General features: G+C 45.0%; 1 protein-coding gene across 1 annotated transcript in view; it reads left to right on the forward strand.

Annotated features, from left to right (window-relative positions):
• LOC306977722 (uncharacterized protein) overlaps window positions 1-25,218 on the forward strand; it is a 94,370-nt gene extending 69,152 nt beyond the window's left edge. The window contains exons 45-61 of the mRNA XM_079576150.1: window positions 1,134-1,238; window positions 1,328-1,432; window positions 2,527-2,634; window positions 2,705-2,815; window positions 2,874-2,987; window positions 3,678-3,791; window positions 5,034-5,147; window positions 6,047-6,151; window positions 6,358-6,462; window positions 8,095-8,199; window positions 8,273-8,365; window positions 12,754-12,858; window positions 14,065-14,242; window positions 17,405-17,497; window positions 17,568-17,669; window positions 19,484-19,632; window positions 25,006-25,218. Coding sequence (XP_079432276.1) covers window positions 1,134-1,238; window positions 1,328-1,432; window positions 2,527-2,634; window positions 2,705-2,815; window positions 2,874-2,987; window positions 3,678-3,791; window positions 5,034-5,147; window positions 6,047-6,151; window positions 6,358-6,462; window positions 8,095-8,199; window positions 8,273-8,365; window positions 12,754-12,858; window positions 14,065-14,242; window positions 17,405-17,497; window positions 17,568-17,669; window positions 19,484-19,632; window positions 25,006-25,182 — 1,983 coding nt within the window. The 3' untranslated portion in view covers window positions 25,183-25,218. The remainder of the gene's footprint in view (window positions 1-1,133; window positions 1,239-1,327; window positions 1,433-2,526; window positions 2,635-2,704; window positions 2,816-2,873; window positions 2,988-3,677; window positions 3,792-5,033; window positions 5,148-6,046; window positions 6,152-6,357; window positions 6,463-8,094; window positions 8,200-8,272; window positions 8,366-12,753; window positions 12,859-14,064; window positions 14,243-17,404; window positions 17,498-17,567; window positions 17,670-19,483; window positions 19,633-25,005) is intronic.
• Window positions 25,219-26,156: the final 938 nt, after the last annotated feature.

Genomic DNA, 26,156 nt, shown 5'->3' on the forward strand with positions numbered 1-26,156 from the left:
GTATAAAATGTCTCAAAATGGCTGTAGTGAATTTCTTGAAATAGGCCTCTGTCTCTTTAAGAACCTCTTAACTCTCGCCTTAAATACATTTTTTCATTTGTCATTTTTTGTCATTTTTTTAATCAATTTTTTAGTCATTTTTTAGTCATTTTTTGTCATTTTTTTGTCATTTTTAGTCATTTTTTGACGTTTTTTGACATTTTTTTGTTGTTTTTTGTCTTTTTTTGTCATTTTTTAGTCGTTTTTTGTCATTTTTTTGTCCTTTTTTGTCATTTTTTTGTAGTGTTTTTGTCTTTTTTCGTCGTTTTTTGTCATTTTTTGTCGTTTTTTGTCATTTTTTTGTCATTTTTTTGTCTTTTTTTGTCATTTTTTGTCATTTTTTTGTCGTTTTTTGTCATTTTTTGTCGTTTTTTGTCATTTTTTTGTCTTTTTTTGTCGTTTTTTTTTGTCGGTTTTTTTGTCGGTTTTTGTCATTTTTTTGTCCTTTTTTATCATTTTTTGTCATTTTTTTGTCATTTTTTTGTCGTTTTTTTGTCGTTTTTTTGTCGTTTTTTGTCTCAGTTCTGTCGCCTTTTTCACACCTTTTTCCCAGAAGCTTTTGGATTGGGGTAAAGCCAAACTGGAGAGAACATGCTCGGTTCAGGCGGGAGTTAAGGGGTTAAGAACCTCTGAGCCTTTAGACACGCCCCCTCCACACGCTGTCTGTGGCATCAGTGGGGAGGGGGTTCTGCTGAGGAGCAGTGGTTGGTTACTCGGCTGGTGACCAAAGCTCGGAGGCGTCTCCAGGAGGTGGGGGCGTTCCTAGGAGGACTCAGGCAAACCTATCCCTAAAATGGCCGCCATCAGAGTTTTTACAGATTACTCAGAAATACGTGAATGTGCCAAGGCAACACTTCAGCCATGTTTTTAATGAGGGAGTGACAGAATAACATGATGGAAAGCTTGAAAAAGTCATAATAACCTTCACCCACACAGGGACGGGGCACTTTGCTGCTTTAAGGGTAAACAATTATATCAAAGCGTTCACTAATACATTTCAAACTACTTCATTACCATGTTTATTCCAACATGTTTAGAGCGACAGAACCTGTGATTCCACTTTGAGCTTAAACAAACCGTCCTCTCCCTCACAGGTGAAATACCGCTCGGGTCAGAAGGAGAAGGCGGAGGCGGCGTGTGACCTGCCCAACCTGCTGCAGCTCCAACACGCTCTACACGCCTCCAAACTGCAGAGCAGCGTACGAACACGCTACAGACACGCTACAGACACGCCACAGACACAGACCTGGAACACGGAGCAGTGACTGACGTGTTTCTGTGACGGCAGGTGGAGTACAAGCGCCAGTACGAGCAGAACAAGGCGCAGTATCACCTGGCTCTGGACACGGCAGAACAGCGCCACCACAAGGACAACGCCGTACTGCACTCCCAGGTCTGTCGCACTGATAACTAAAGGAAGGAAGACACGCTTAAAGTGACAGTGAGAGAGAGATGAGACGAGCTTTTCCTGTAAACAGCCTGTCATGGTCCAATCAGCAAGGAGGGGGAGGGGCCTGATTGTTTACTTGCTAAATGGGACCAGCAGGATTTTCTGGGAGGAATTTGATTGTTTACTTTCAAATTTCACACTCGCTCCTCACTTTGTAAAGTTACAGACTGTCACTTTAAGGGCATATATTCACAGTTTAGGTTGAATTACAGAAATGCACTTTAACCTCTTAACTCCCGCCTGAACCGAGAGGATCTTTTTCCTCACGTCATCAGATTTTTTTTTTTCCATCATTTTGTTGTTGGGTATTCAACTCTTTTTTGTCACATTTTTGTAATTTTTTCGTCATTTGTTTTAATTAATTTTTTGTCATTTTTTTGTCATTTTTTTGTCACATTTTTATCAATTTTTTGTCACATTTTCGTCATTTTTTCGTTTTTTGTTTTATTAATTTTTTGTCATTTTTTAATTATTTTTTGTCACATTTTTGTCATTTTTTTGTCTTTTTTTTTGTTTTTTTAATTTCATTTTTTTGTCATTTTTTTGTCAAATTTTTATCAAATTTTTATCAAATTTTTGTCACATTTTTGTCTTTTTTTTGGTCATTTTTTGGTAATTTTTTCGTTTTTTGTTTTATTAATGTTTTTGTCATTTTTTTTGTTAATTTTTTATCAAATTTTAGTCATTTTTTCGTCATTTTAAAAAAAAGTTTTTGTCACATTTTTGTCTTTTTTGTCATTTTTTTGTCATTTTTTTAAATTAATTTTTTGTCATTTTTTGTCATTTTTTTGGTCAATTCTTTGTCAATTTCTTGTGACATTTTTGCCTATTTTTCATAAATTTTTCGTCACTTTTTTGTCACATTTCCATCATTGTTTTCGTCTCAGTTTTGTTGCTTTTTTCCCGAAGCTTTTGGATTGGGGTAAAGCCAAACTGGAGAAAAGGTGCTCGGTCCAGGTGGGAGTTAAGGGGTTGAGTTGAATTACAGAAATGCTCTTTAACCCGGGCCGTTCCTCCTCCTCGCTGTTGTGTCGCAGGTGAAGTACCGGGAGGAGTACGAGCGCAGCAGAGGCCGCTCTCAGATGGAGTTCTCCGACACCGAGGCCTACAGAGTGTCCCGAGAGGCGCAGAGGATGACCAGCGAGGTACAGATGAAGCCTCTGCGCCTCCTCTGCGCCTCCTCTGAGCTCCTCTGAGCCTCTCGTTTCTCTGCAGAAGGAGTACCGCAAAGACTACGAGGAGCAGGTGAAAGGGAAGGCTCTGATGGAGGCGGATCAGACTCCGGCGTACAAGACGGCGCTGCTCGCTAGCGCCCTCCTCAGTCAGGTAAAGGAACTGAAGATATGAATGATGTGGGAGCTCATGGTGTGCTGTCCCATCACAGAAGGAGTACAGGAAGGACCTGGAGGAGCTGAGGGGCCGAGGGTTTTCAGGCACCGCCTCAGAGGAGACGCCGGAGCTGCTGAGAGCCAAGAACGCCACCTCCATCCTCAACGAGGTACTGCACCCAAGGACTTTTAACCTCTTACCACCCGCCTGAACCAAATGCATTCTGTCCTCTTTGGCTGTTATATATATTCCTGTGTAACACCTCATTTGAAAGCTAAGACCCACAAAACTAATCTTTTTCCTCACGTTGTTGCTGTGTTGTGTCACCTTTTTAATGTTATTTTTTTCTTTCTTTTTTTTTATTTTTGTTGAATTTTTGTTGAGTTTTTGTCACATTTTGGTTGAATTTTTTTCACATTTTTTTGAATTTTTGTCACATTTTTGTTGAATTTTTGTCACATTTTTGTTGAATTTTTGTCACATTTTTTTATTTAATTTTTGTCACATTTTTGTTGAATTTTTGTCACATTTTCGTTGAATTTGTGTCACATTTTTATCACATTTTTGTCACTTTTTTGTTGAATTTTTGTCACTTTTTTGTTGATTTTTTGTCGCATTTTTGGTGATTTTTTGTTTAATTTTTGGTGATTTTTTGTTTAATTTTTGGTGATTTTTTGTCACATTTTTGGTTGAGTTTTTGTCACTTTTCGGTTGAGTTTTTGTCACATTTTTGTGGAATTTTTGTCACATTTTTTTTATCCAGTCGTGTAGTGTGGCCCCCCCCATTTTATGTAAAATCTTTTAAGACTAGAAAAGTGGTGTAGTGTGTGCTGACCTTGATCCCACTGTTCCATCACAGAAGGAGTACAGGAAGGACCTGGAGGAGCTGAGGGGCCGAGGGTTTTCAGGCACCGCCTTCGAGGAGACGCCGGAGCTGCTGAGAGCCAAGAACGCCACCTCCATCCTCAACGAGGTACTGCACCCTGTCTTTGGAACCGAGGACTCTCACATTTACTTCAGGACCGGTGTAGCGATTTCAAACTTCACCTTACCCCCCGGGACTTTGAAATTGATTTCAGACTACCGGGGGTAACTTGAAATCGATTTCAAATTACCCCCAGGGGTAAGCTGAAACTGATTTCAGATTACCCCCACCGCAATGTGTATTGTTTGTTTGGCACGGCTGTGTTAAATAGAAAATGCCCGGATGTTAATTGCTAATAATAGCTACAACTCTCGTAACTTTTCATCTGGTAAGGCTAGCTTTAGTTCATAAACTCCACTATCCTTAAGGTTAGGGCTAAGGTAAGGTTAGCTTTAGTTCATAAACTCCACTATCCTTAAGGTTAGGGCTAAGGTAAGGTTAGCTTTAGCTCGTAAACTCCACTATCCTTAAGGTTAAGGCTAAGGTAAGGTTAGCTTTAGCTCGTAAACTCCACTATCCTTAAGGTTAAGGCTAAGGTAAGGTTAGCTTTAGCTCGTAAACTCCACTATCCTTAAGGTTAGGGCTAAGGTAAGGTTAGCTTTAGCTCGTAAACTCCACTATCCTTAAGGTTAGGGCTAAGGTAAGGTTAGCTTTAGCTCGTAAACTCCACTATCCTTAAGGTTAGGGCTAAGGTAAGGTTAGCTTTAGCTCGTAAACTCCACTATCCTTAAGGTTAGGGCTAAGGTAAGGTTAGCTTTAGTCGTAAACTCCACTATCCTTAAGGTTAGGGCTAAGGTAAGGTTAGCTTTAGTCGTAAACTCCACTATCCTTAAGGTTAGGGCTAAGGTAAGGTTAGCTTTAGTCGTAAACTCCACTATCCTTAAGGTTAGGGCTAAGGTAAGGTTAGCTTTAGCTCGTAAACTCCACTATCCTTAAGTTTAGGGCTAAGGTAAGGTTAGCTTTAGTTCATAAACTCCAGTATCCTTAAGTTTAGGGCTAAGGTAAGGTTAGCTTTAGTTCATAAACTCCACTATCCTTAAGTTTAAGGCTAAGGTAAGGTTAGCTTTAGCTCGTAAACTCCACTATCCTTAAGTTTAGGGCTAAGGTAAGGTTAGCTTTAGTTCGTAAACTCCACTATCCTTAAGGTTAGGGCTAAGGTAAGGTTAGCTTTAGTTCGTAAACTCCACTATCCTTAAGGTTAGGGCTAAGGTAAGGTTAGCTTTAGCTCGTCTCATTGGTCAATTGGCCATTGGGCAGCTGTGGCTACAATAGCTCACTGTTCCATCACAGAAGGAGTACAGGAAGGACCTGGAGGAGCTGAGGGGTCGAGGATTTTCAGGCGCCGCCTTCGAGGAGACGCCGGAGCTGCTGAGAGCCAAGAACGCCACCTCCATCCTCAACGAGGTACTGCACCCAAGGACTTTAACCCCTTAACTCCCACCTCAACATGTTTTCTCCAAATTCTCCAAATCTACAAGCTTCTACAAAACATACAATAAAAAACGAGAAGAAAATGAGGATGTAAACACAACAAAAAAGCGACAAAAATGACAAAAACTCAACAAAAAAGTGACAAAAGAGCAACAAAAAAGCGACAGCAAAAAAAGACAAAAATCCAGCAAAAAAATGACAAAAATCAACAAAAAAAAGAGAAAAAAATCCATAAAAAGTGACAAAAATCCCCCCCAAAAAATAACAAAAATCCAGAAAAAAATGACAAAAATCAACAAAAAAAAGAAAAAAAAATCCATAAAAAACGACAAAAATCCAGCAAAAAAAAGAAAAAAATCCAGAAAAAGTTACAAAAATCCCCCCCCAACAACAACAAAAATCCAGAAAAAAAGAAAAAAATCCAGCAAAAAAATGACAAAAATACAGAAAAAAATGACAAAAATCCAGTAAAAAAAGATAAAAATCCAGCAAAAAAATGACAAAAATCCACAAAAAAGAGAAAAAATCCAGAAAATAAAAATAAAAATCCAGAAAAAAATGACAAAAATAAACAAAAAATAAGAGAAAAATCCCCCAAAAAAGACAAAAATCCAGAAAAAATCTGGAAAACAAATTCCAGAAAAAAGTGACAAAAATTCCCCAAAAAAGACAAAAATCCAGAAAAAAAAGACAAAATTCCAGGAAAAAAAGACAAAAATCCAGCAAAAAAGTAATAAAAAAGTGACCAAAACACAAAAGTGAAATATAAAGTGGCGACCATGGCGTAGAGTAGAGAGTGGATTTGGTTTTGGCGGGTGGTGAGAGGTTAAATACTTCATACCTTTAAGTATTTAAAGTGACTCTTTTTGTAGAAGTTGTACAAACAGACGGAGCAGCTCAGGGAGAACTCGTACGGCTCCGTCACGGATACTCCGGAGCTCCTGCACGCCTCCTACGTCAAGGACATCTACAGCCAGGTACTCCCTCTGTGTACAGCCAGGTACTCCCTCTTTGTACAGCCAGGTACTCCCTCTGTGTACAGCCAGGTACTCCCTCTGTGTACAGCCAGGTACTCCCTCTGTGTACAGCCAGGTACTCCCTCTGTGTACAGCCAGGTACTCCCTCTGTGTACAGCCAGGTACTCCCTACCCTGTTTCCGCCTGATCGTCCCGTGTGTTTGCAGAAGAAGTACCGGGACGAGGCGGAGAGGCAGCGTAGCAGCTACAGCCTGGTCTCAGACACTCCGGAGATGGAGCGAGTCCGGACCAACCAGCGGCAGATCAGCTCGGTGAGGAACAGACACTCCCCCCACAGCTAGGTGCTCCTCAGCGGTGTTTCTGACAGGTTTAACCCGAGGAACCGAGGCAGGAGGGACTGCAGGGTCCATACGAGTGACAGACAGAGAGATACTGTGGTGCTTCTGTAGATGTTCTCTGACTGTCCTGGTGTTTCTGTGGATGTTCTCTGACTGTCCTGGTGTTTCTGTGGATGTTCTCTGACTGTCCTGGTGTTTCTGTGGATGTTCTCTGACTGTCCTGGTGCTTCTGTAGATGTTCTCTGACTGTCCTGGTGTTTCTGTGGATGTTCTCTGACTGTCCTGGTGCTTCTGTGGATGTTCTCTGACTGTCCTGGTGTTTCTGTGGATGTTCTCTGACTGTCCTGGTGCTTCTGTGGATGTTCTCTGACTGTCCTGGTGCTTCTGTGGATGTTCTCTGACTGTCCTGGTGCTTCTGTGGATGTTCTCTGACTGTCCTGGTGTTTCTGTGGATGTTCTCTGACTGTCCTGGTGTTTCTGTGGATGTTCTCTGACTGTCCTGGTGTTTCTGTCAGAGCCGTGGGAGGATGTTTTAGTTAGGGGGCGCTGAGGGACAAAATTTACCCCCAAAATACTTTTCCTGTGCATAAATCCTATTTATTAACCTCTTAACTCCCGCCTGAACCGAGAGTATTTTCTCCACTTCAGCTTTACCCAAATCCTGTAGGCCAGTGTAACGCCTCATTTGAAAGACCTACAAAACTAAATTGATCTTTTTCCTCACGTCGGATTTTTTTTCATCACTTTTTTTGTTGGGCAGTCGACTCATTTTTGTCAAATTTTTGTGACTTTTTTGTCACTTTTTCGTCAAATTATTCGCATTTTTCTATTAAATTCCTATCACTTTTTCGTAGATTTTTTTCTCACTTTTTCGTAGCTTTTTTTCTCACTTCTTCGTCCATTTTTTCTCAATTTTTCGTCAATTTTTTCTCACTTTTTTGTCAAATTTTTCTCACTTTTTTGTCAAATTTTTGTCATATTTTTGTCAAATTTTTGTCACTTTTTGTACATTTTTTGTCACTTTTTCGTCCATTTTTTCTCAATTTTTCGTCAAATTTTTCTCACTTTTTGTCATTTTTTGTAAATTTTTTGTCACTTTTTGTACATTTTTTCTCACTTTTTCGTCAAATTTTTCTCATTTTTTTGTCAATTTTTTCTCACTTTTTCGTAGATTTTTTTCTCACTTTTTCGTCCATTTTTCTCAATTTTTCGTCCATTTTTTCTCACTTTTTGTAAATTTTTTGTCACTTTTTTGTCAAATTTTTCGTCAATTTTTTCTCACTTTTTTGTCAAATTTTTCTCACTTTTTGTCATTTTTTGAACATTTTGTGTCACTTTTTCGTCAATTTTTTTCCACTTTTTTCACATTTTCATCCTTGTTTTTGTCTCAGTTTTGTTGCTATTTTCACACCTTTTTTCCAGAAGCTTTTGGATTGGGGTAAAGCTGGGGAAAATGTGCTCGGTTCAGGTGGGGGTTAAGGGATTAATATTGCCTACAGTTCACAAACTATCCACCAGGGGGTGCTGCATCGCCCTCAGCACCCTGGGTTCCCACGGCCTTGGTTTCTGTGGATCTTCTCTGACTGTCCTGGATCTTCTCTGCAGCTCCGTTACAGCTGGGACTCGAAGCTGCTGCGAGGACTCGGTTCTTCCGCCGCCGAGACCCCGGAGATCGTCCTGGCCCGAGACAACGCCAAGAACATCAGCCAGGTGAGTCTGAAGTGAAAACCCTCTGAGTCACTCTGACCTTTGACCTTTGACCTGAGTCAGTCTGTGAGTCCAGGTCCAGTACAGAGAAGATCCGGGACGAGGGACTCCGGTCACCGAGACCCCGGAGCTGGAGCGGGTCCGGCGTAACCAGGACAACATCAGCAACGTGAGACTAAACCAGGACTAAACCAGGAGTAAACCGGGACTAAACCAGGACTAAACCGGGACTGAACCAGGACTAAACCTGGACTAAACCAGGGCTAAACCAGGACTAAACCAGGACTAAACCGGGACTAAACCAGGACTAAACCGGGACTGAACCAGGACTAAACCTGGACTAAACCAGGGCTAAACCAGGACTAAACCAGGGCTAAACCAGGACTAAACCAGGACTAAACCAGGAGTAAACCAGGACTAAACCAGGACTAAACCAGGACTAAACCAGGAGTAAACCAGGACTAAACCAGGAGTAAACCAGGACTAAACCAGGGCTAAACCAGGGCTAAACCAGGGCTAAACCAGGGCTGAACCAGGAGTAAACCAGGGCTAAACCAGGGCTGAACCAGGACTAAACCAGGGCTAAACCAGGAGTAAACCGGGACTGAACCAGGACTAAACCAGGACTAAACCAGGGCTGAACCAGGGCTAAACCAGGGCTGAACCAGGACTAAACCAGGAGTAAACCAGGGCTAAACCAGGGCTGAACCAGGACTAAACCAGGAGTAAACCAGGAGTAAACCGGGACTAAACCAGGAGTAAACCGGGACTAAACCAGGACTAAACCAGGACTAAACCTGGACTAAACCAGGACTAAACCTGGACTAAACCAGGAGTAAACCGGGACTAAACCAGGACTAAACCAGGAGTAAACCAGGACTAAACCAGGAGTAAACCAGGACTAAACCAGGAGTAAACCAGGACTAAACCAGGAGTAAACCGGGACTAAACCAGGAGTAAACCGGGACTAAACCGGGACTAAACCGGGACTAAACCAGGGCTAAACCAGGACTAAACCAGGGCTAAACCGGGACTAAACCAGGACTAAACCTGGACTAAACCAGGACTAAACCAGGACTAAACCAGGACTAAACCGGGACTAAACCAGGACTAAACCAGGACTAAACCTGGACTAAACCAGGAGTAAACCGGGACTAAACCAGGACTAAACCAGGAGTAAACCAGGACTAAACCAGGAGTAAACCAGGACTAAACCAGGAGTAAACCAGGACTAAACCGGGACTAAACCGGGACTAAACCAGGACTAAACCAGGAGTAAACCAGGAGTAAACCAGGAGTAAACCGGGACTAAACCAGGACTAAACCAGGACTAAACCTGGACTAAACCAGGAGTAAACCGGGACTAAACCAGGACTAAACCAGGAGTAAACCAGGACTAAACCAGGAGTAAACCAGGACTAAACCAGGAGTAAACCAGGAGTAAACCGGGACTAAACCAGGACTAAACCAGGAGTAAACCGGGACTAAACCGGGACTAAACCGGGACTAAACCGGGACTAAACCAGGGCTAAACCAGGACTAAACCAGGGCTAAACCGGGACTAAACCAGGACTAAACCTGGACTAAACCAGGACTAAACCAGGACTAAACCAGGACTAAACCGGGACTAAACCGGGACTAAACCAAGACTAAACCAGGTCTAAACCAGGACTAAACCGGGACTAAACCAGGACTAAACCAGGACTAAACCAGGAGTAAACCAGGACTAAACCAGGTCTAAACCAGGAGTAAACCAGGACTAAACCAGGAGTAAACCAGGACTAAACCAGGAGTAAACCAGGACTAAACCAGGAGTAAACCGGGACTAAACCAGGACTAAACCAGGACTAAACCAGGTCTAAACCAGGAGTAAACCAGGACTTAACCAGGACTAAACCAGGTCTAAACCAGGAGTAAACCAGGACTAAACCAGGAGTAAACCAGGACTAAACCAGGAGTAAACCGGGACTAAACCAGGACTAAACCAGGACTAAACCAGGTCTAAACCAGGAGTAAACCAGGACTAAACCAGGACTAAACCAGGACTAAACCAGGTCTAAACCAGGACTAAACCGGGACTAAACCAGGACTAAACCAGGACTAAACCAGGTCTAAACCGGGACTAAACCGGGACTAAACCAGGACTAAACCAGGTCTAAACCAGGAGTAAACCAGGACTAAACCAGGAGTAAACCAGGAGTAAACCAGGACTAAACCAGGAGTAAACCGGGACTAAACCGGGACTAAACCGGGACTAAACCGGGACTAAACCGGGACTAAACCGGGACTAAACCGGGACTAAACCAGGACTAAACCTGGACTAAACCAGGACTAAACCAGGACTAAACCAGGACTAAACCGGGACTAAACCGGGACTAAACCAGGACTAAACCAGGACTAAACCTGGACTAAACCAGGACTAAACCAGGAGTAAACCGGGACTAAACCGGGACTAAACCGGGACTAAACCGGGACTAAACCGGGACTAAACCAGGACTAAACCAGGACTAAACCTGGACTAAACCAGGTCTAAACCAGGACTAAACCGGGACTAAACCTGGACTAAACCAGGTCTAAACCAGGACTAAACCAGGACTAAACCTGGACTAAACCAGGACTAAACCAGGAGTAAACCGGGACTAAACCGGGACTAAACCGGGACTAAACCGGGACTAAACCAGGACTAAACCAGGACTAAACCTGGACTAAACCAGGTCTAAACCAGGACTAAACCAGGACTAAACCAGGACTAAACCAGGACTAAACAGGACTAAACCGGGACTAAACCAGGACTAAACCGGGACTAAACCAGGACTAAACCTGGACTAAACCAGGGCTAAACCGGGACTAAACCAGGACTAAACCGGGACTAAACCGGGACTGAACCAGGACTAAACCAGGAGTAAACCAGGACTAAACCAGGACTAAACCAGGGCTAAACCGGGACTAAACCAGGACTAAACCAGGGCTAAACCAGGACTAAACCAGGACTAAACCAGGGCTAAACCGGGAGTAAACCAGGACTAAACCAGGACTAAACCAGGACTAAACCAGGACTAAACCAGGGCTAAACCAGGACTAAACCAGGACTAAACCAGGACTAAACCAGGACTAAACCAGGACTAAACCTGGACTAAACCGGGACTAAACCGGGACTGAACCGGGACTAAACCGGGACTAAACCGGGACTAAACCAGGACTAAACCAGGACTAAACCGGGACTAAACCGGGACTAAACCGGGACTAAACCGGGACTAAACCGGGACTAAACCAGGACTAAACCAGGGCTAAACCAGGACTAAACCAGGTCTAAACCAGGACTAAACCAGGACTAAACCAGGACTAAACCGGGACTAAACCGGGACTAAACCGGGACTAAACCGGGACTAAACCGGGACTAAACCAGGACTAAACCAGGGCTAAACCAGGACTAAACCAGGTCTAAACCAGGACTAAACCAGGACTAAACCAGGGCTAAACCGGGACTAAACCGGGACTAAACCAGGACTAAACCAGGTCTAAACCGGGACTAAACCGGGGCTAAACCGGGACTAAACCGGGACTAAACCAGGACTAAACCAGGAGTAAACCAGGACTAAACCAGGTCTAAACCAGGACTAAACCAGGACTAAACCAGGACTAAACCAGGACTAAACCAGGACTAAACCAGGAGTAAACCAGGGCTAAACCAGGACTAAACCAGGTCTAAACCAGGACTAAACCGGGTCTAAACCGGGACTAAACCGGGACTAAACCAGGACTAAACCAGGACTAAACCGGGACTAAACCAGGACTAAACCAGGACTAAACCAGGGCTAAACCAGGACTAAACCAGGTCTAAACCAGGACTAAACCAGGACTAAACCAGGTCTAAACCAGGACTAAACCAGGGCTAAACCGGGACTAAACCGGGACTAAACCAGGACTAAACCAGGAGTAAACCAGGACTAAACCAGGACTAAACCAGGTCTAAACCAGGACTAAACCAGGACTAAACCAGGACTAAACCAGGACTAAACCAGGACTAAACCAGGAGTAAACCAGGGCTAAACCAGGACTAAACCAGGTCTAAACCAGGACTAAACCAGGACTAAACCAGGTCTAAACCAGGACTAAACCGGGACTAAACCAGGACTAAACCAGGACTAAACCGGGACTAAACCAGGACTAAACCAGGACTAAACCAGGGCTAAACCAGGACTAAACCAGGTCTAAACCAGGACTAAACCAGGACTAAACCAGGTCTAAACCAGGACTAAACCAGGTCTAAACCAGGACTAAACCAGGGCTAAACCGGGACTAAACCAGGGCTAAACCGGGACTAAACCGGGACTAAACCAGGACTAAACCAGGACTAAACCAGGGCTAAACTAGGACTAAACCAGGACTAAACCAGGACTAAACCAGGACTAAACCAGGACTAAACCAGGGCTAAACCAGGGCTAAACCAGGACTAAACCAGGACTAAACCAGGACTAAACCGGGCCTAAACCAGGACTGAACCAGGACTAAACCGGGACTAAACCAGGACTTACTGCAGCTCGCCCGTGTCTCCAGGTGAAGTACCGCCGTGGGCTGCAGGAGCTGAGGGGGCGGAGCCTGACTCACCTGGACACGCCCGAGTACAGGCGAGTGCGGCGCAGCCAGGACGCCGTCTCCACGGTAACGCAGCGAGAGATGGAGGCGGGGCTAACGGGAGCACGGAGTGAAGACTGGCACCAACCACCTCCTCCTCACTGACCTGCGCCTCCTGAAGAAGAACAGTGATCCTCAGAGTGATCCTCAGAGTGATCCTCAGAGTGATCCTCAGAGTGATCACTAACGCACTAAAGATCTGCCACAACAAACTAAACTTAACCCCTTAACTTCCGCCTGAACCGAGCGCATTTTCTCCAGTTTGGCTTTACCCCAATCCAAAAGCTTCTGGAAAAAAGGTGTGAAAATAGCAACAAAAAAGAGACGGAAAAAAATGACAAAAAAATTGACCAAAATTTACAAAAAAAGCAAAAAAAGATACAAAAAAGTGAGAAAACTTTGACAAAAAAGTGATGAAAAAATGACCAAAAAAATGACAAAGAAATTACAAAAAAAATACAAAAAATGAAAAAAATAAATAAAAAAAATGTACCAATAAGTGAGAAAAAAATGACAAAAAATTGACAAAAAAAATGGACAAAAAAATGACAAAAAAATTGACTAAAAAATGACAAAAATTCACAAAAAAGTGATGAAAAATTACAAAGAAATGAAAAAAAATACAAAAATTTTTACAAAAAAGTGAGAAAAAAAGTGTCGACAAAAAAACGACAAAAAATGAAAAAAAAATGAAGGAAAAAAATGAAAAAAAAATGAAAAAAAATGAAATAAAAAAATGAAAAAAAGACAAAAAAAATTGACCAAAAAAATGATGAAAATTTACAAAAAAAGGCAAAAAAAAATACAAAAAAGTGAGAAAACTTTGACAAAAAATGACGAAAAAATGACAAAAAAGACATAAAAATGACCAAAAAAATGGACAAGAAAATGACAAAAAAAAAGACAAAAAGGGGACGAAAAAATGACAAAAAATAGATGGATCTTTTTCTTCACATCATCAGATTTTTTTCCATTTAGATGAGTTTTGTAGATCTTAGCTTTCAAATGAGGCGTTCCACTGGCCTACAGGATTTGGGTAAAGCTGACCTGGAGAAAATGCTCTGGGTTCAGGCGGGAGTTAAGAGGTTAAATAAAGAGTTCTAAACCCGTGTTTCTGTCACTGACTAAAGCACCTGTGTGACTGAGTGAATGAGCACAACAAACATCCTTCACCTCATGACCTCAGCCTGACCTCAGCCTGACCTCTGACCTCTGACCCTGTCTCCCTCCAAGGCCAAGTACCACGAGGACTTCGACCGGACCCGGGGACGGGGCTCCGGGCTGGGGCTGGACGAGCCGGGGATGGAGCGCTACCACAGAGCCAATCAGATGATCGGGGAGGCGGGCTTTAGCCGAGGGACACACCCCCACGCGCTGGAGATGGACCGACGGCCCGGAGGCATCATCGTCGGTCAGTTTGTTAAACATCTGGAAATATAAGTGTACGAGTAAAAAGAGCCTCGGGGAGAAGCTCAGGCGCTCCCACAGGAGAACCTCAGGCGCTCCCACAGGAGAACCTCAGGCGCTCCCACAGGAGAACCTCAGGCGCTCCCACAGGAGAACCTCAGGTGCTCCTCCGGGAGAACCTCAGGCGCTCCCACAGGAGAACCTCAGGCGCTCCCACAGGAGAACTTGGAAGCCCCACAAATTAGAACGACAAATATTCTGAGACATCTTCACATAGAGAGTAAATGTTATCGCTTGAGTCTTTCAGAAGATTCAAGGAAGCAAAAAACTCCCTCAATTCTATTTTAAAAACCAATAGTGATGGATTCTTGTTTTACTTTTATGTATGTGGTGTTTACCCATAATTGTTATGATATTATAAATTCTAAAAAGTTCCTTCGGCAGGTCGTCATTCCCAAAAAGAATTTGTTCTAACTTTAATTGTGTAATTTTTGTTTTCAGCCAATTCATGACGTCGAACTTTTTATCACTGGACAAAAGAAAAACAAATGTTCAATAGTTTCATCTTCCTGGGAACAGAACACACACGGCTCCACCTCAAAACCAAACCTCTCTTTAAGCATTGCAGCTGCTGGATAATATTATCATTCTGAATTGCATTTCTTTGGTTTTAGGAGGAATTGGCCATTTCATGAATGTGATGTATTTATTTGTTATTTTGTCGTCATAGTGCCTTATTTTTGCATTCTGGTCAAAATCATGAAATAGTTTATATTTGAGCACTTTTTGCTATTTAAAGGAGTCTGGTTTATTTGCAATTTAGGCAATTTTATTTGACTTTAAGAATAATGTAAATAGTTTTGTATCATATTTAATAAGGCTATTGGTGTTGCTTTACACACCGTATTATACTCTCTTATTGAACTTTGTATATTGAATTTTGTTTTAAAATCCTTAAATCTAAAAAAAATTACCTTGTTCATCTAATATATCTGTGATAAAAAAAATAATGTTTTTTTTCTTTTCATACATACATTTCTTTATTAATTACACACATGTTTCCTGAAGTTCTACAGCCTTTACCCAGGTATGGTCGTCCAGTGCCAGTTGATCTAGTGTAGAATGTTTGGGTAGAAATCCAAACAGATTTTTAGAAATCAATGCATTTTCCAATAAGAATGTCGTCAGCCTGTCATTTACAATACTCTCAAGAATTTTCCCAACACAAGATGTTAGTGATGTTGGTCTGTAGCTGGATTTGCCCGATCTCCTTTGTGCTTATAAACCGGTGTCACATAGGCAGATTTCCATATCTGAGGGATTTTAGAATTGCTGAAAAGTATTCCTTTTTCAAACCAACTTCTGCTTATATAACTTATAGATAACTTATTGTTATGACTCTGTTGTTCCACAAGGTGGAGCCATGTGGTGTAAAATTATGAGCAAACACCATCTTCCAGTAATGCAGAACTAGCTTATGATAATCAGACAGTTTTACTGGCAGTTTGGATACCTCGAAATCACACTTCAAAAGAAACTCCAAACCTCCCACTTTAGCAAAAAATACTTTTAGGAATATGGAACCATAAAGAATCAGGTTTATCTACAAAGGCTTTTATCCAGTTTACTCTAAAAACTCCAACCATAGATTCAAAATCAATTGTTTTTAAGCCCCCTTTGTTCTAATCCTTTACCAGTTGTGATTTTTTTAAAGTAATACGTTTTCGGTGGAAGCTCTGGTGCACCGGTGCCCGTGCCAGATCGCAGCCACGCCCACGACCAACAGGCCTGCCTTAATGTACCCATAGGCCCCGGGGCTTAAACAGAATTGTAGCCCCCCCCACCCCCCTCAGCGCAGACCCTAACCCTAAGTCTCACAAAAACCCTAACCCTGCTACTCCTACATGTATCCCTCTGGGTCATGCAGGGCGGGCCTTCCCAGGTACACACATAGGAGCTTAGCACAATCATCGCATACCCCCAATTCTGATAGGCCCTTCACTACGTCTGATCTTCCCCCGTGCCTTCAGTCACGTAAACACAGCGCAGACGGCGTTAGCATTTAGCCTCTCCCTCTCTCCTCTATAGCTCCAAAACAGGTCAAGATAGAAGCTACCAAGCTCTTCCACGTTTTCCCTATTTAAATATGGTTACGTGAAGTGTTCCACTACAAAGTATAATTACACACAATTAAACAACGTGGATTTTCTAAGCAGATAAAAGGGGGAACTATATTGTAAGGCGTAATAATACCAGGAGTAATTTGGCATCCGCACAGAAAGTGAAGATTGATTGATTGATAAACAAGAGTAAACAAATCCAAAACAGATGAGTGAGAAAAGGCCGTAGTGATCAGTCGTCCCCACACGGTTCCACAGAGGTTTGAATCCATGGTGGACGGTGAGACTTTACCAGACCCCGGTCAGTTTGTGTTCCCCCTTGTGTGACCGTCCTGTCGTCTGTATGACAAAAAATGTGACAAAAAATGTGACAAAAAATGTGATAAAAATTTGACAAAAAATGACAAAAATGTGATTAAAAAAATGACAAAAATGTGATTAAAAAAATGACAAAAAATTGAGAAAAAATGACAAAAATGTGATTAAAAAAATGACAAAAAAATTGAGAAAAATTTGACAAAAAATGACAAAAATGTGATAAAAAATTGACAAAAAATTTAGAAAAAATTACAAAAAATTGATTTAAAAAATGACAAAAAAATTACAAAAACGTGATTAAAAAATGACAAAAATTTGATTTAAAAAATGACGAAAAAAATACAAAGATTTGACAAAAATTTGACAAAAAAAATGACAAAAATGTGATTAAAAAATGACAAAAATTTCACAAAAAATGACCAAAAAAAATGACAAAAAATGTGACAAAAAATGTGTGCGGAGCTGCAGACCTGAACGTTTGGCTTCACCAGACCCCGGTCAGTTTGTGTTTCCCCCTGTGTGACCGTCCTCTCTCTGTGCGGAGCTGCAGACCTGAATGTTTGGCTTCACCAGACCCCGGTCAGTTTGTTCTTTTGTCCCCCCTGTGTGACCGTCCTCTCTTTGTGGGCGGAGCTGCAGACCTGAACGTTTGGCTTCACCAGACCCTGGTCAGTCTGTTCTTTTGTTCCCCCTGTGTGACCGTCCTCTCTTTGTGGGCGGAGCTGCAGACCTGAACGTTTGGCGCGCAGACCCTGGATCCATCTTTGACTTCGACCCCCTGGAGGACGACGTGCAGTCCAGGAGCCTGCGCCGCATGTCGGGTACAGGCCGCCCCGCAGACCGGGTCCGGAGCTGCAGACCCGGGACTGAAGTCTGGTTTGTGTGTCTCAGGTCGGGTGGAGCGGCGTCAGACCCGCTCCCTGCCCCAGAGCCGCGCCCAGTCCGTCAGCTCTGTGCCCTCTGACCTCTGGGAGCACAGCAGCGCCAACACCGGTACCGAACCAGGACTAACGTCACGGAGCCGCCACTTTAGCTCACACTGCGTCTCAGTCAGTTCAGTCGACTCCGAAAAACTTTATCAAATACAAAAGCGGGAAAATGGGGAATAAATTGGGGAAGAGTGGAGGAAGAAAAAAATTTAAATGTGGGAAAATAGGGAAAATATTTGTAATTTCAGTATGTAGAAAATATGTAGAAAATATGTAGAAAATATGTAGAAAATATGGATGAAATAATAAAAAATTGGGAAAATTGGTAGAATATTAGTAATGAAAAAAATGACAAAAATAAGGCGGAAAAATTGGGAATAATTAAAAAAATATATATAATAATAATATGTACAAAATTGGGGAAAATGGGACAAACATGCAGGTAAAAAATTAATAAATAAATTAAATTAAATTGGAGCTGAAGTAACCAAGTCCCTTACTTTAAAGGGATGTTTCAGGGTCATGTCCTCGTTATCCAGAGTGTTGCTGATTTATGGAGATATTTTTTTTGTAATTCCAGCAGTTCTTATGTTTGAAGAGTTTTGTCGCGCTTCTGTGTCGACTGAATCATGTTTGGAAAATAACTGACCTGCATCACATGAACGATCGCATTTTGAGGGACTATTTTCTAGCAGATCACTCCGCCGCTGCGTAACTTATACAAACACGAAGCTGAAGCTGCTCAAATATGAGGTGTTTTAACCCCTTAACTCCCACCTGAACCGAGCACATTTTCTCCAGTTTGGCTTTACCCCAATCCAAAAGCTTCTGGGAAAAGGTGTGAAGATAGCGAATTTATGAAAAAGTGGCAAAAATGTCACAAGAAATTGACAAAAAATTTACAAAAAAACGACAAAAATGTGACAAAAATGTGACAAAAAATGACGAAAAAATGACGAAAAAATGACGAAAAAATGACGAAAAAATGACAAAAAATTGAAGAAAAAAAAAAAATGTGACAAAAAAAATGACTAAAAAATTATAAAAAATGTGACAAAAAATGACGAAAAAAATTGACAAAAATTTGAGAAAAAATGACAAAAATTTGACAAAAATGAGTTGAATACCCAACAAAAAATGATGAAAACAAATAAAATCTGATGACGTGAGGAAAAAGATCCTCTCGGTTCAGGCGGGAGTTAAGAGGTTAAATGATTCTATGGACACAGACATGTATATGGTTAGTCTGGTGTTATCAGTGATTTGCCTCAGGTGCTCTGTGGAGCGGGTCACACTGTTTTTAATGCAGGCTAGCTGATACCATAGACATGCACTAGCCTAGCATTAGCCTAGCACCACGAAACTCTTCAAACATAAGAACTGCATGAATTACAAAAAAAAAAATCTCCATAAATCAGCAACACTCTGGATAACGAGGACATGAGGCCCTATGTCAAACATCCTGAAACATCCCTTTAATGCGGCATCAAATCTCAAATCAAAGTTTTTTTTTCATTTCCTGCTTTTAATACTTTTATCCAATACCAAACTGGTGTCATTTAACGGTTCTCAGCGTTTCCAGCTAAAACTAGACGTCATTCGCACCAAAAGGTTGAAAAGTCGCTTGTTCCTCGTCACGGTTTAATCTCACACGTTTGACTTTGTCCCACAGAGTTTGAAGAGCACGGACTTGTCACTAAATAACGTGTTTATTTTCTAACCCAAACGCCGGTGAAGCTGGACGGAGAACGGCGCCCCCTTCTGCCCACAGCTCGCGCTAACAGCACCGGCCTTCACCCCCGTGTGGCCCCTGAGAGACCCGAGCGTCTCCACAGTTTCCAAATGGATTTATTTCCGGTGTATTCTGTTTGTCTGCAGCGCCTGTCCTTCCCGGGGCGTACCAGCAGGTGGCGCAGCAGCAGCAGCACCAGCAGCAGCACCAGCAGCAGCAGCAGTTCGGATACATGCGGCAGACGAGCCTGTCCTCCGTGCGATCCGTCACTTCACCCCCGCACTCCGCCAACATGGTACGGCCCACACCCGGACTTTACTCTGCGCCGCCCCCTGTCTGCGGCTCTTTACTCTGCACCGCCCCCTGTCTGCGGCTCTTTACTCTGCACTGCCCCCTGTCTGCAGCTCTTTACTCTGCACTGCCCCCTGTCTGCGGCTCTTTACTCTGCACTGCCCCCTGTCTGTGGCTCTTTACTCTGCACTGTCCCCTGTCTGTGGCTCTTTACTCTGCGCCGCCCCCTGTCTGTGACTCTTTACTCTGCACTGCCCCCTGTCTGTGGCTCTTTACTCTGCACCGCCCCCTGTCTGCGACTCTTTACTCTGCACCGCCCCCTGTCTGCGACTCTTTACTCTGCACTGCCCCCTGTCTGCAGCTCTTTACTCTGCACTGCCCCCTGTCTGCGACTCTTTACTCTGCACTGCCCCCTGTCTGTGGCTCTTTACTCTGCACTGCCCCCTGTCTGTGGCTCTTTACTCTGCACTGCCCCCTGTCTGTGGCTCTTTACTCTGCACTGCCCCCTGTCTGTGACTCTTTACTCTGCACCGCCCCCTGTCTGCGACTCTTTACTCTGCACCGCCCCCTGTCTGCGACTCTTTACTCTGCACCGCCCCCTGTCTGCAGCTCTTTACTCTGCACTGCCCCCTGTCTGTGGCTCTTTACTCTGCACTGCCCCCTGTCTGTGGCTCTTTACTCTGCACTGCCCCCTGTCTGTGACTCTTTACTCTGCACCGCCCCCTGTCTGCGACTCTTTACTCTGCACCGCCCCCTGTCTGCAGCTCTTTACTCTGCACTGCCCCCTGTCTGTGACTCTTTACTCTGCACCGCCCCCTGTCTGTGACTCTTTACTCTGCACCGCCCCCTGTCTGCGGCTCTTTACTCTGCACTGCCCCCTGTCTGTGACTCTTTACTCTGCACTGCCCCCTGTCTGCAGCTCTTTACTCTGCACTGCCCCCTGTCTGTGACTCTTTACTCTGCACTGCCCCCTGTCTGCAGCTCTTTACTCTGCACTGCCCCCTGTCTGTGACTCTTTACTCTGCGCCGCCCCCTGTCTGTGACTCTTTACTCTGCACCGCCCCCTGTCTGTGGCTCTTTACTCTGCACCGCCCCCTGTCTGCGGCTCTTTACTCTGCACCGCCCCCTGTCTGCGGCTCTTTACTCTGCACTGCCCCCTGTCTGTGGCTCTTTACTCTGCACTGCCCCCTGTCTGCGGCTCTTTACTCTGCACTGCCCCCTGTCTGCGGCTCTTTACTCTGCACTGCCCCCTGTCTGCGGCTCTTTACTCTGCACTGCCCCCTGTCTGCGGCTCTTTACTCTGCACTGCCCCCTGTCTGCGGCTCTTTACTCTGCACTGCCCCCTGTCTGCGACTCTTTACTCTGCACTGCCCCCTGTCTGCGGCTCTTTACTCTGCACCGCCCCCTGTCTGCGGCTCTTTACTCTGCACTGCCCCCTGTCTGTGGCTCTTTACTCTGCACTGCCCCCTGTCTGCGGCTCTTTACTCTGCGCTGCCCCCTGTCTGTGGCTCTTTACTCTGCGCCGCCCCCTGTCTGCGGCTCTTTATTCTGCACCGCCCCCTGTCTGCGGCTCTTTACTCTGCACCGCCCCCTGTCTGCGGCTCTTTACTCTGCACTGCCCCCTGTCTGCGGCTCTTTACTCTGCACCGCCCCCTGTCTGCGGCTCTTTACTCTGCACTGCCCCCTGTCTGCGGCTCTTTACTCTGCACTGCCCCCTGTCTGCAGCTCTTTACTCTGCACTGCCCCCTGTCTGTGGCTCTTTACTCTGCACTGCCCCCTGTCTGTGGCTCTTTACTCTGCACTGCCCCCTGTCTGCGGCTCTTTACTCTGCACTGCCCCCTGTCTGCGGCTCTTTACTCTGCACTGCCCCCTGTCTGTGACTCTTTACTCTGCACTGCCCCCTGTCTGCGGCTCTTTACTCTGCACCGCCCCCTGTCTGTGGCTCTTTACTCTGCACTGCCCCCTGTCTGCAGCGTCTCCTTAAAGGATCTATATCCTGCTATTTAATCCATTCCAAAGTTAAGTATAGGCATGTATATGATATATTGTGCCTCTACCACTATGGAGCACTCGTTTTTGTGATAAATATAAGTGTTTTCTGGAGGTATTTTTCAAACCCGGAAGACACAACGCTTCGATTCAGTTAACTCCGCCCCCTCTCTCAGTTAACTCCGCCCCCTCTCTCCGCAAATACTTTACCGTAATATAAATAAACATCAATAAATGAAATTGCTTCACGATGCAGTTATACGAAGTTGACATCTGCAACACAGCTTCATAAATGGCTAACACACATGCTAATATGCTAACACACAAGCTAATATGCTAACACACAAGCTAATATGCTAACACACAAGCTAACACACATGTTAATATGCTAACACACAAGCTAATATGCTAACACACAAGCTAATATGCTAACACACAAGCTAATATGCTAACACACAAGCTAACACACATGCTAATATGCTAACACACACGCTAATATGCTAACACACAAGCTAACACACATGCTAATATGCTAACACACATGCTAATATGCTAACACACACGCTAATATGCTAACACACACGCTAATATGCTAACACACACGCTAATATGCTAACACACAAGCTAATATGCTAACACACAAGCTAATATGCTAACACACAAGCTAACACACATGCTAATATGCTAACACACATGCTAATATGCTAACACACACACGCTAACACACAAGCTAATATCCTAACACACATGCTAATATGCTAACACACATGCTAATATGCTAACACACATGCTAAAATGCTAACACACATGCTAATATGCTAACACACACACGCTAACACACAAGCTAATATGCTAACACACATGCTAATATGCTAACACACATGCTAATATGCTAACACACATGCTAATATGCTAACACACATGCTAATATGCTAACACACACACGCTAATATGCTAACACACATGCTAATATGCTAACACACATGCTAATATGCTAACACACATGCTAATATGCTAACACACATGCTAATATGCTAACACACATGCTAATATGCTAACACACGTTTGGATTGACTCACCCTCTGGTCCATCTCTGTTTACATTATGGGACTCGCGTTGGTTATAAAAGTTAATCCACTTTGATTCTGGTGAAGCTTCACAAACATCCATCAGAGACAGTCACAGAAAAACAATATTTTGGTGAAAGTCGCTGAATCCCGGAGAAAAAAAAACAACTTCTGACGAGTGGCCTCTTTAGGAAGGTTGAATAAAGGTTAGTGCTAGATCGTCTGCTCCGGAGGGACAGTCTGCTGTGAAAACGTGAGATATCATGACACAAATTAAGGTTAGGGCCAGGGAAATGGTTAACCTCTTAACTCCCGCCTGAACCCAGAGGATCTTTTTCCTCACGTCATCAGATTTTTTTTCCAACATTTTCTTGTTGGGTATTCAACTCATTTTTGTAACTTTTTTGTAATTTTTTGTCACATTTTCGTCAATTTTTCGTCAATTTTTCGTCAATTTTTTTGTCACATTTTTGTCATTTTTTGGTCCATTTTTTATCCATTTTTTGTCCATTTTTTGTGACATTTTTGTGACATTTTTGCCACTTTTTCATACATTTTTCGTCACTTTTTTTGTCAATGTTTTCTCACTTTTTTGTCACATTTCCATCATTGTTTTATTGCTATTTTCTCACCTTTTTTCCAGAAGCTTTTGGACTGGGGTAAAGCCAAACTGGAGAAAATGTGCTCGGTTCAGGCGGGAGTTAAGGGGTCAACTTTACGGATTAGGGTTCGGATTAGGATTATTTGTATTTTTAGACAAAGCAATTTATAGATCTATACAAACTCACAGCAGACCGTCCCTCCGGAGCATACCATCTAGCACTAACCTTGAATAAACTCCTCGTCCTCGTAGCCAAACGCGCTTCTTTTTCTCCGTGACATGATCGTTAGGTAAGAATAAAGAACAGGTGTGTCCAGTTATAACGAGCTCCATCTTCAGCTGCAGCGCAAACATGACTGATCTGTTCAGACGCTCAGGGTGTGTTTGTTTTGGCCTCAGCTGACCTGGAAGCACCTCGGGCACATCCTTTTTATTTTTTCCCTTCACTTTTTTCTTCTCTTTGTTTCTCTCTTACAACAGAAATAATGAAAAAGCTGTTTTACAAATTAAAATCAGGCCGTAAGACATTACATTACAGACGTCGAGCACTTCTGTTCCGCTGTGACGACACAACTGAACACTCAGTCGTTCACCAGGAGAGGGCGGAGCCTCAGAGAGCAGGAGGGCGGAGCCTCAGAGAGCAGGAGGGCGGAGCCTCAGAGAGCAGGATTCAGGAGGATTACTGAGAGCTGCGTGAATGAAGCCACAAACCACTCTGGGGGTGTTTTTGATAAGGAAATAGCAGAACAACATGGCTAAAAGCTCCAAAAAGTCGATTTTGCAGGATATAGGACCCTTAAAGTGGATTACTGCTGTAGAAAGCCTGTGTGTTGACTCTCTGTCGCCCCCTGTCTGCTCCCTGTGTTGTGTCTCTCTGCCGCCCCCTGTCTGAAAGCCTGTGTGTTGACTCTCTGCCGCCCCCTGTCTGCCTGTGTTGACTCTCTGCCGCCCCCTGTCTGCCTGTGTTGTGACTCTCTGCCGCCCCCTGTCTGCCTGTGTGTGTTGACTCTCTGCCGCCCCCTGTCTGCCTGTGTTGACTCTCTGCCGCCCCCTGTCTGCCTGTGTTGTGTCTCTCTGCCGCCCCCTGTCTGCCTGTGTGTTGACTCTCTGCCGCCCCCTGTCTGCATGTGTGTTGACTCTCTGCCGCCCCCTGTCTGCTCCCTGTGTGTTGACTCTCTGCCGCCCCCTGTCTGCCTGTGTTGACTCTCTGCCGCCCCCTGTCTGCCTGTGTTGACTCTCTGCCGCCCCCTGTCTGCCTGTGTGTTGACTCTCTGCCGCCCCCTGTCTGCCTGTGTGTTGACTCTCTGCCGCCCCCTGTCTGCATGTGTTGACTCTCTGCCGCCCCCTGTCTGCCTGTGTTGTGACTCTCTGCCGCCCCCTGTCTGCCTGTGTTGACTCTCTGCCGCCCCCTGTCTGCTCCCTGTGTTCTGACTCTCTGCCGCCCCCTGTCTGCCTGTGTTGTGACTCTCTGCCGCCCCCTGTCTGCTCCCTGTGTGTTGACTCTCTGCCGCCCCCTGTCTGCCTGTGTTGTGACTCTCTGTCGCCCCCTGTCTGCCTGTGTGTTGACTCTCTGTCGCCCCCTGTCTGCCTGTGTGTTGACTCTCTGCCGCCCCCTGTCTGCATGTGTTGACTCTCTGCCGCCCCCTGTCTGCCTGTGTGTTGACTCTCTGCCGCCCCCTGTCTGCCTGTGTGGTGACTCTCTGCCGCCCCCTGTCTGCAGCGCGTGTACCGGGCGCTGTACGACTACGCCGCCCAGGACCACGACGAGGTTTCGTTCCGGGACGGAGACGTGATCGTGAACGCGCAGCTCATCGACGAGGGCTGGATGTACGGGACGGTGCAGAGGACGGGCAAATCCGGCATGCTGCCCGCCAACTACGTGGAGAGCTGCAACTGAGGGGGGGGAGAGGGGGGAGAGAGGGGGAGAGAGAGGGAGGGAGAGGGGGGAGAGGGACGGTGCAGAGGACGGGCAAATCCGGCATGCTGCCCGCCAACTACGTGGAGAGCTGCAACTGAGGGGGGGGAGAGAGGGGGGAGAGAGGGAGAGGGGGGAGAGAGAGAGAGAGAGGGGGGAGAGAGGGAGAGAGGGAGAGAGGGGGGAGAGAGGGGGGTGCAGAGGACGGGCAAATCCGGCATGCTGCCCGCCAACTACGTGGAGAGCTGCAACTGAGGGGGGGAGAGAGGGGGAGAGGGGGGAGAGAGAGAGGGGGGAGAGAGGGAGAGAGAGGGGGGAGAGAGGGAGAGAGGGAGAGAGGGGGGAGAGAGGGGGGTGCAGAGGACGGGCAAATCCGGCATGCTGCCCGCCAACTACGTGGAGAGCTGCAACTGAGGGGGGGAGAGGGAGAGGGGGGAGAGAGGGGGGAGAGGGAGAGAGAGAGAGAGAGAGCTGCAACTGAGGGGAGAGAGGGAGGGGGGAGAGAGGGGGGAGAGAGGGGGGAGAGGGAGAGAGAGAGAGAGAGAGCTGCAACTGAGGGGAGAGAGAGAGGGAGAGGGGGGAGAGAGAGCTGCAACTGAGGGGGGAGAGAGAGGGGGGAGAGAGAGGGGGGAGAGCTGCAACTGAGGGGGGAGAGAGGGGGAGAGAGGGGGGAGAGAGAGGAGAGAGAGGGGGAGAGGGAGAGGAGAGAGAGGAGAGACCTGCAACTGAGGGGGGAGAGAGGGGGAGAGAGGAGGGAGCTGCAACTGAGGGGAGAGAGAGGAGAGAGAGGAGGGAGCTGCAACTGAGGAGAGAGAGAGGAGAGAGAGAGAGAGGAGAGAGAGGAGAGAGAGCTGCAACTGAGGGGATGGAGGGAGAGAGAGAGAGAGGAGAGACCTGCAACTGAGGGGGGAGAGAGAGAGGGGAGAGAGGGAGAGGAGAGAGAGGAGAGACCTGCA

Source organism: Gobius niger (genome assembly GCF_951799975.1).
Source record: "Gobius niger genome assembly, chromosome: 18".
Taxonomy (NCBI): domain Eukaryota; kingdom Metazoa; phylum Chordata; class Actinopteri; order Gobiiformes; family Gobiidae; genus Gobius; species Gobius niger.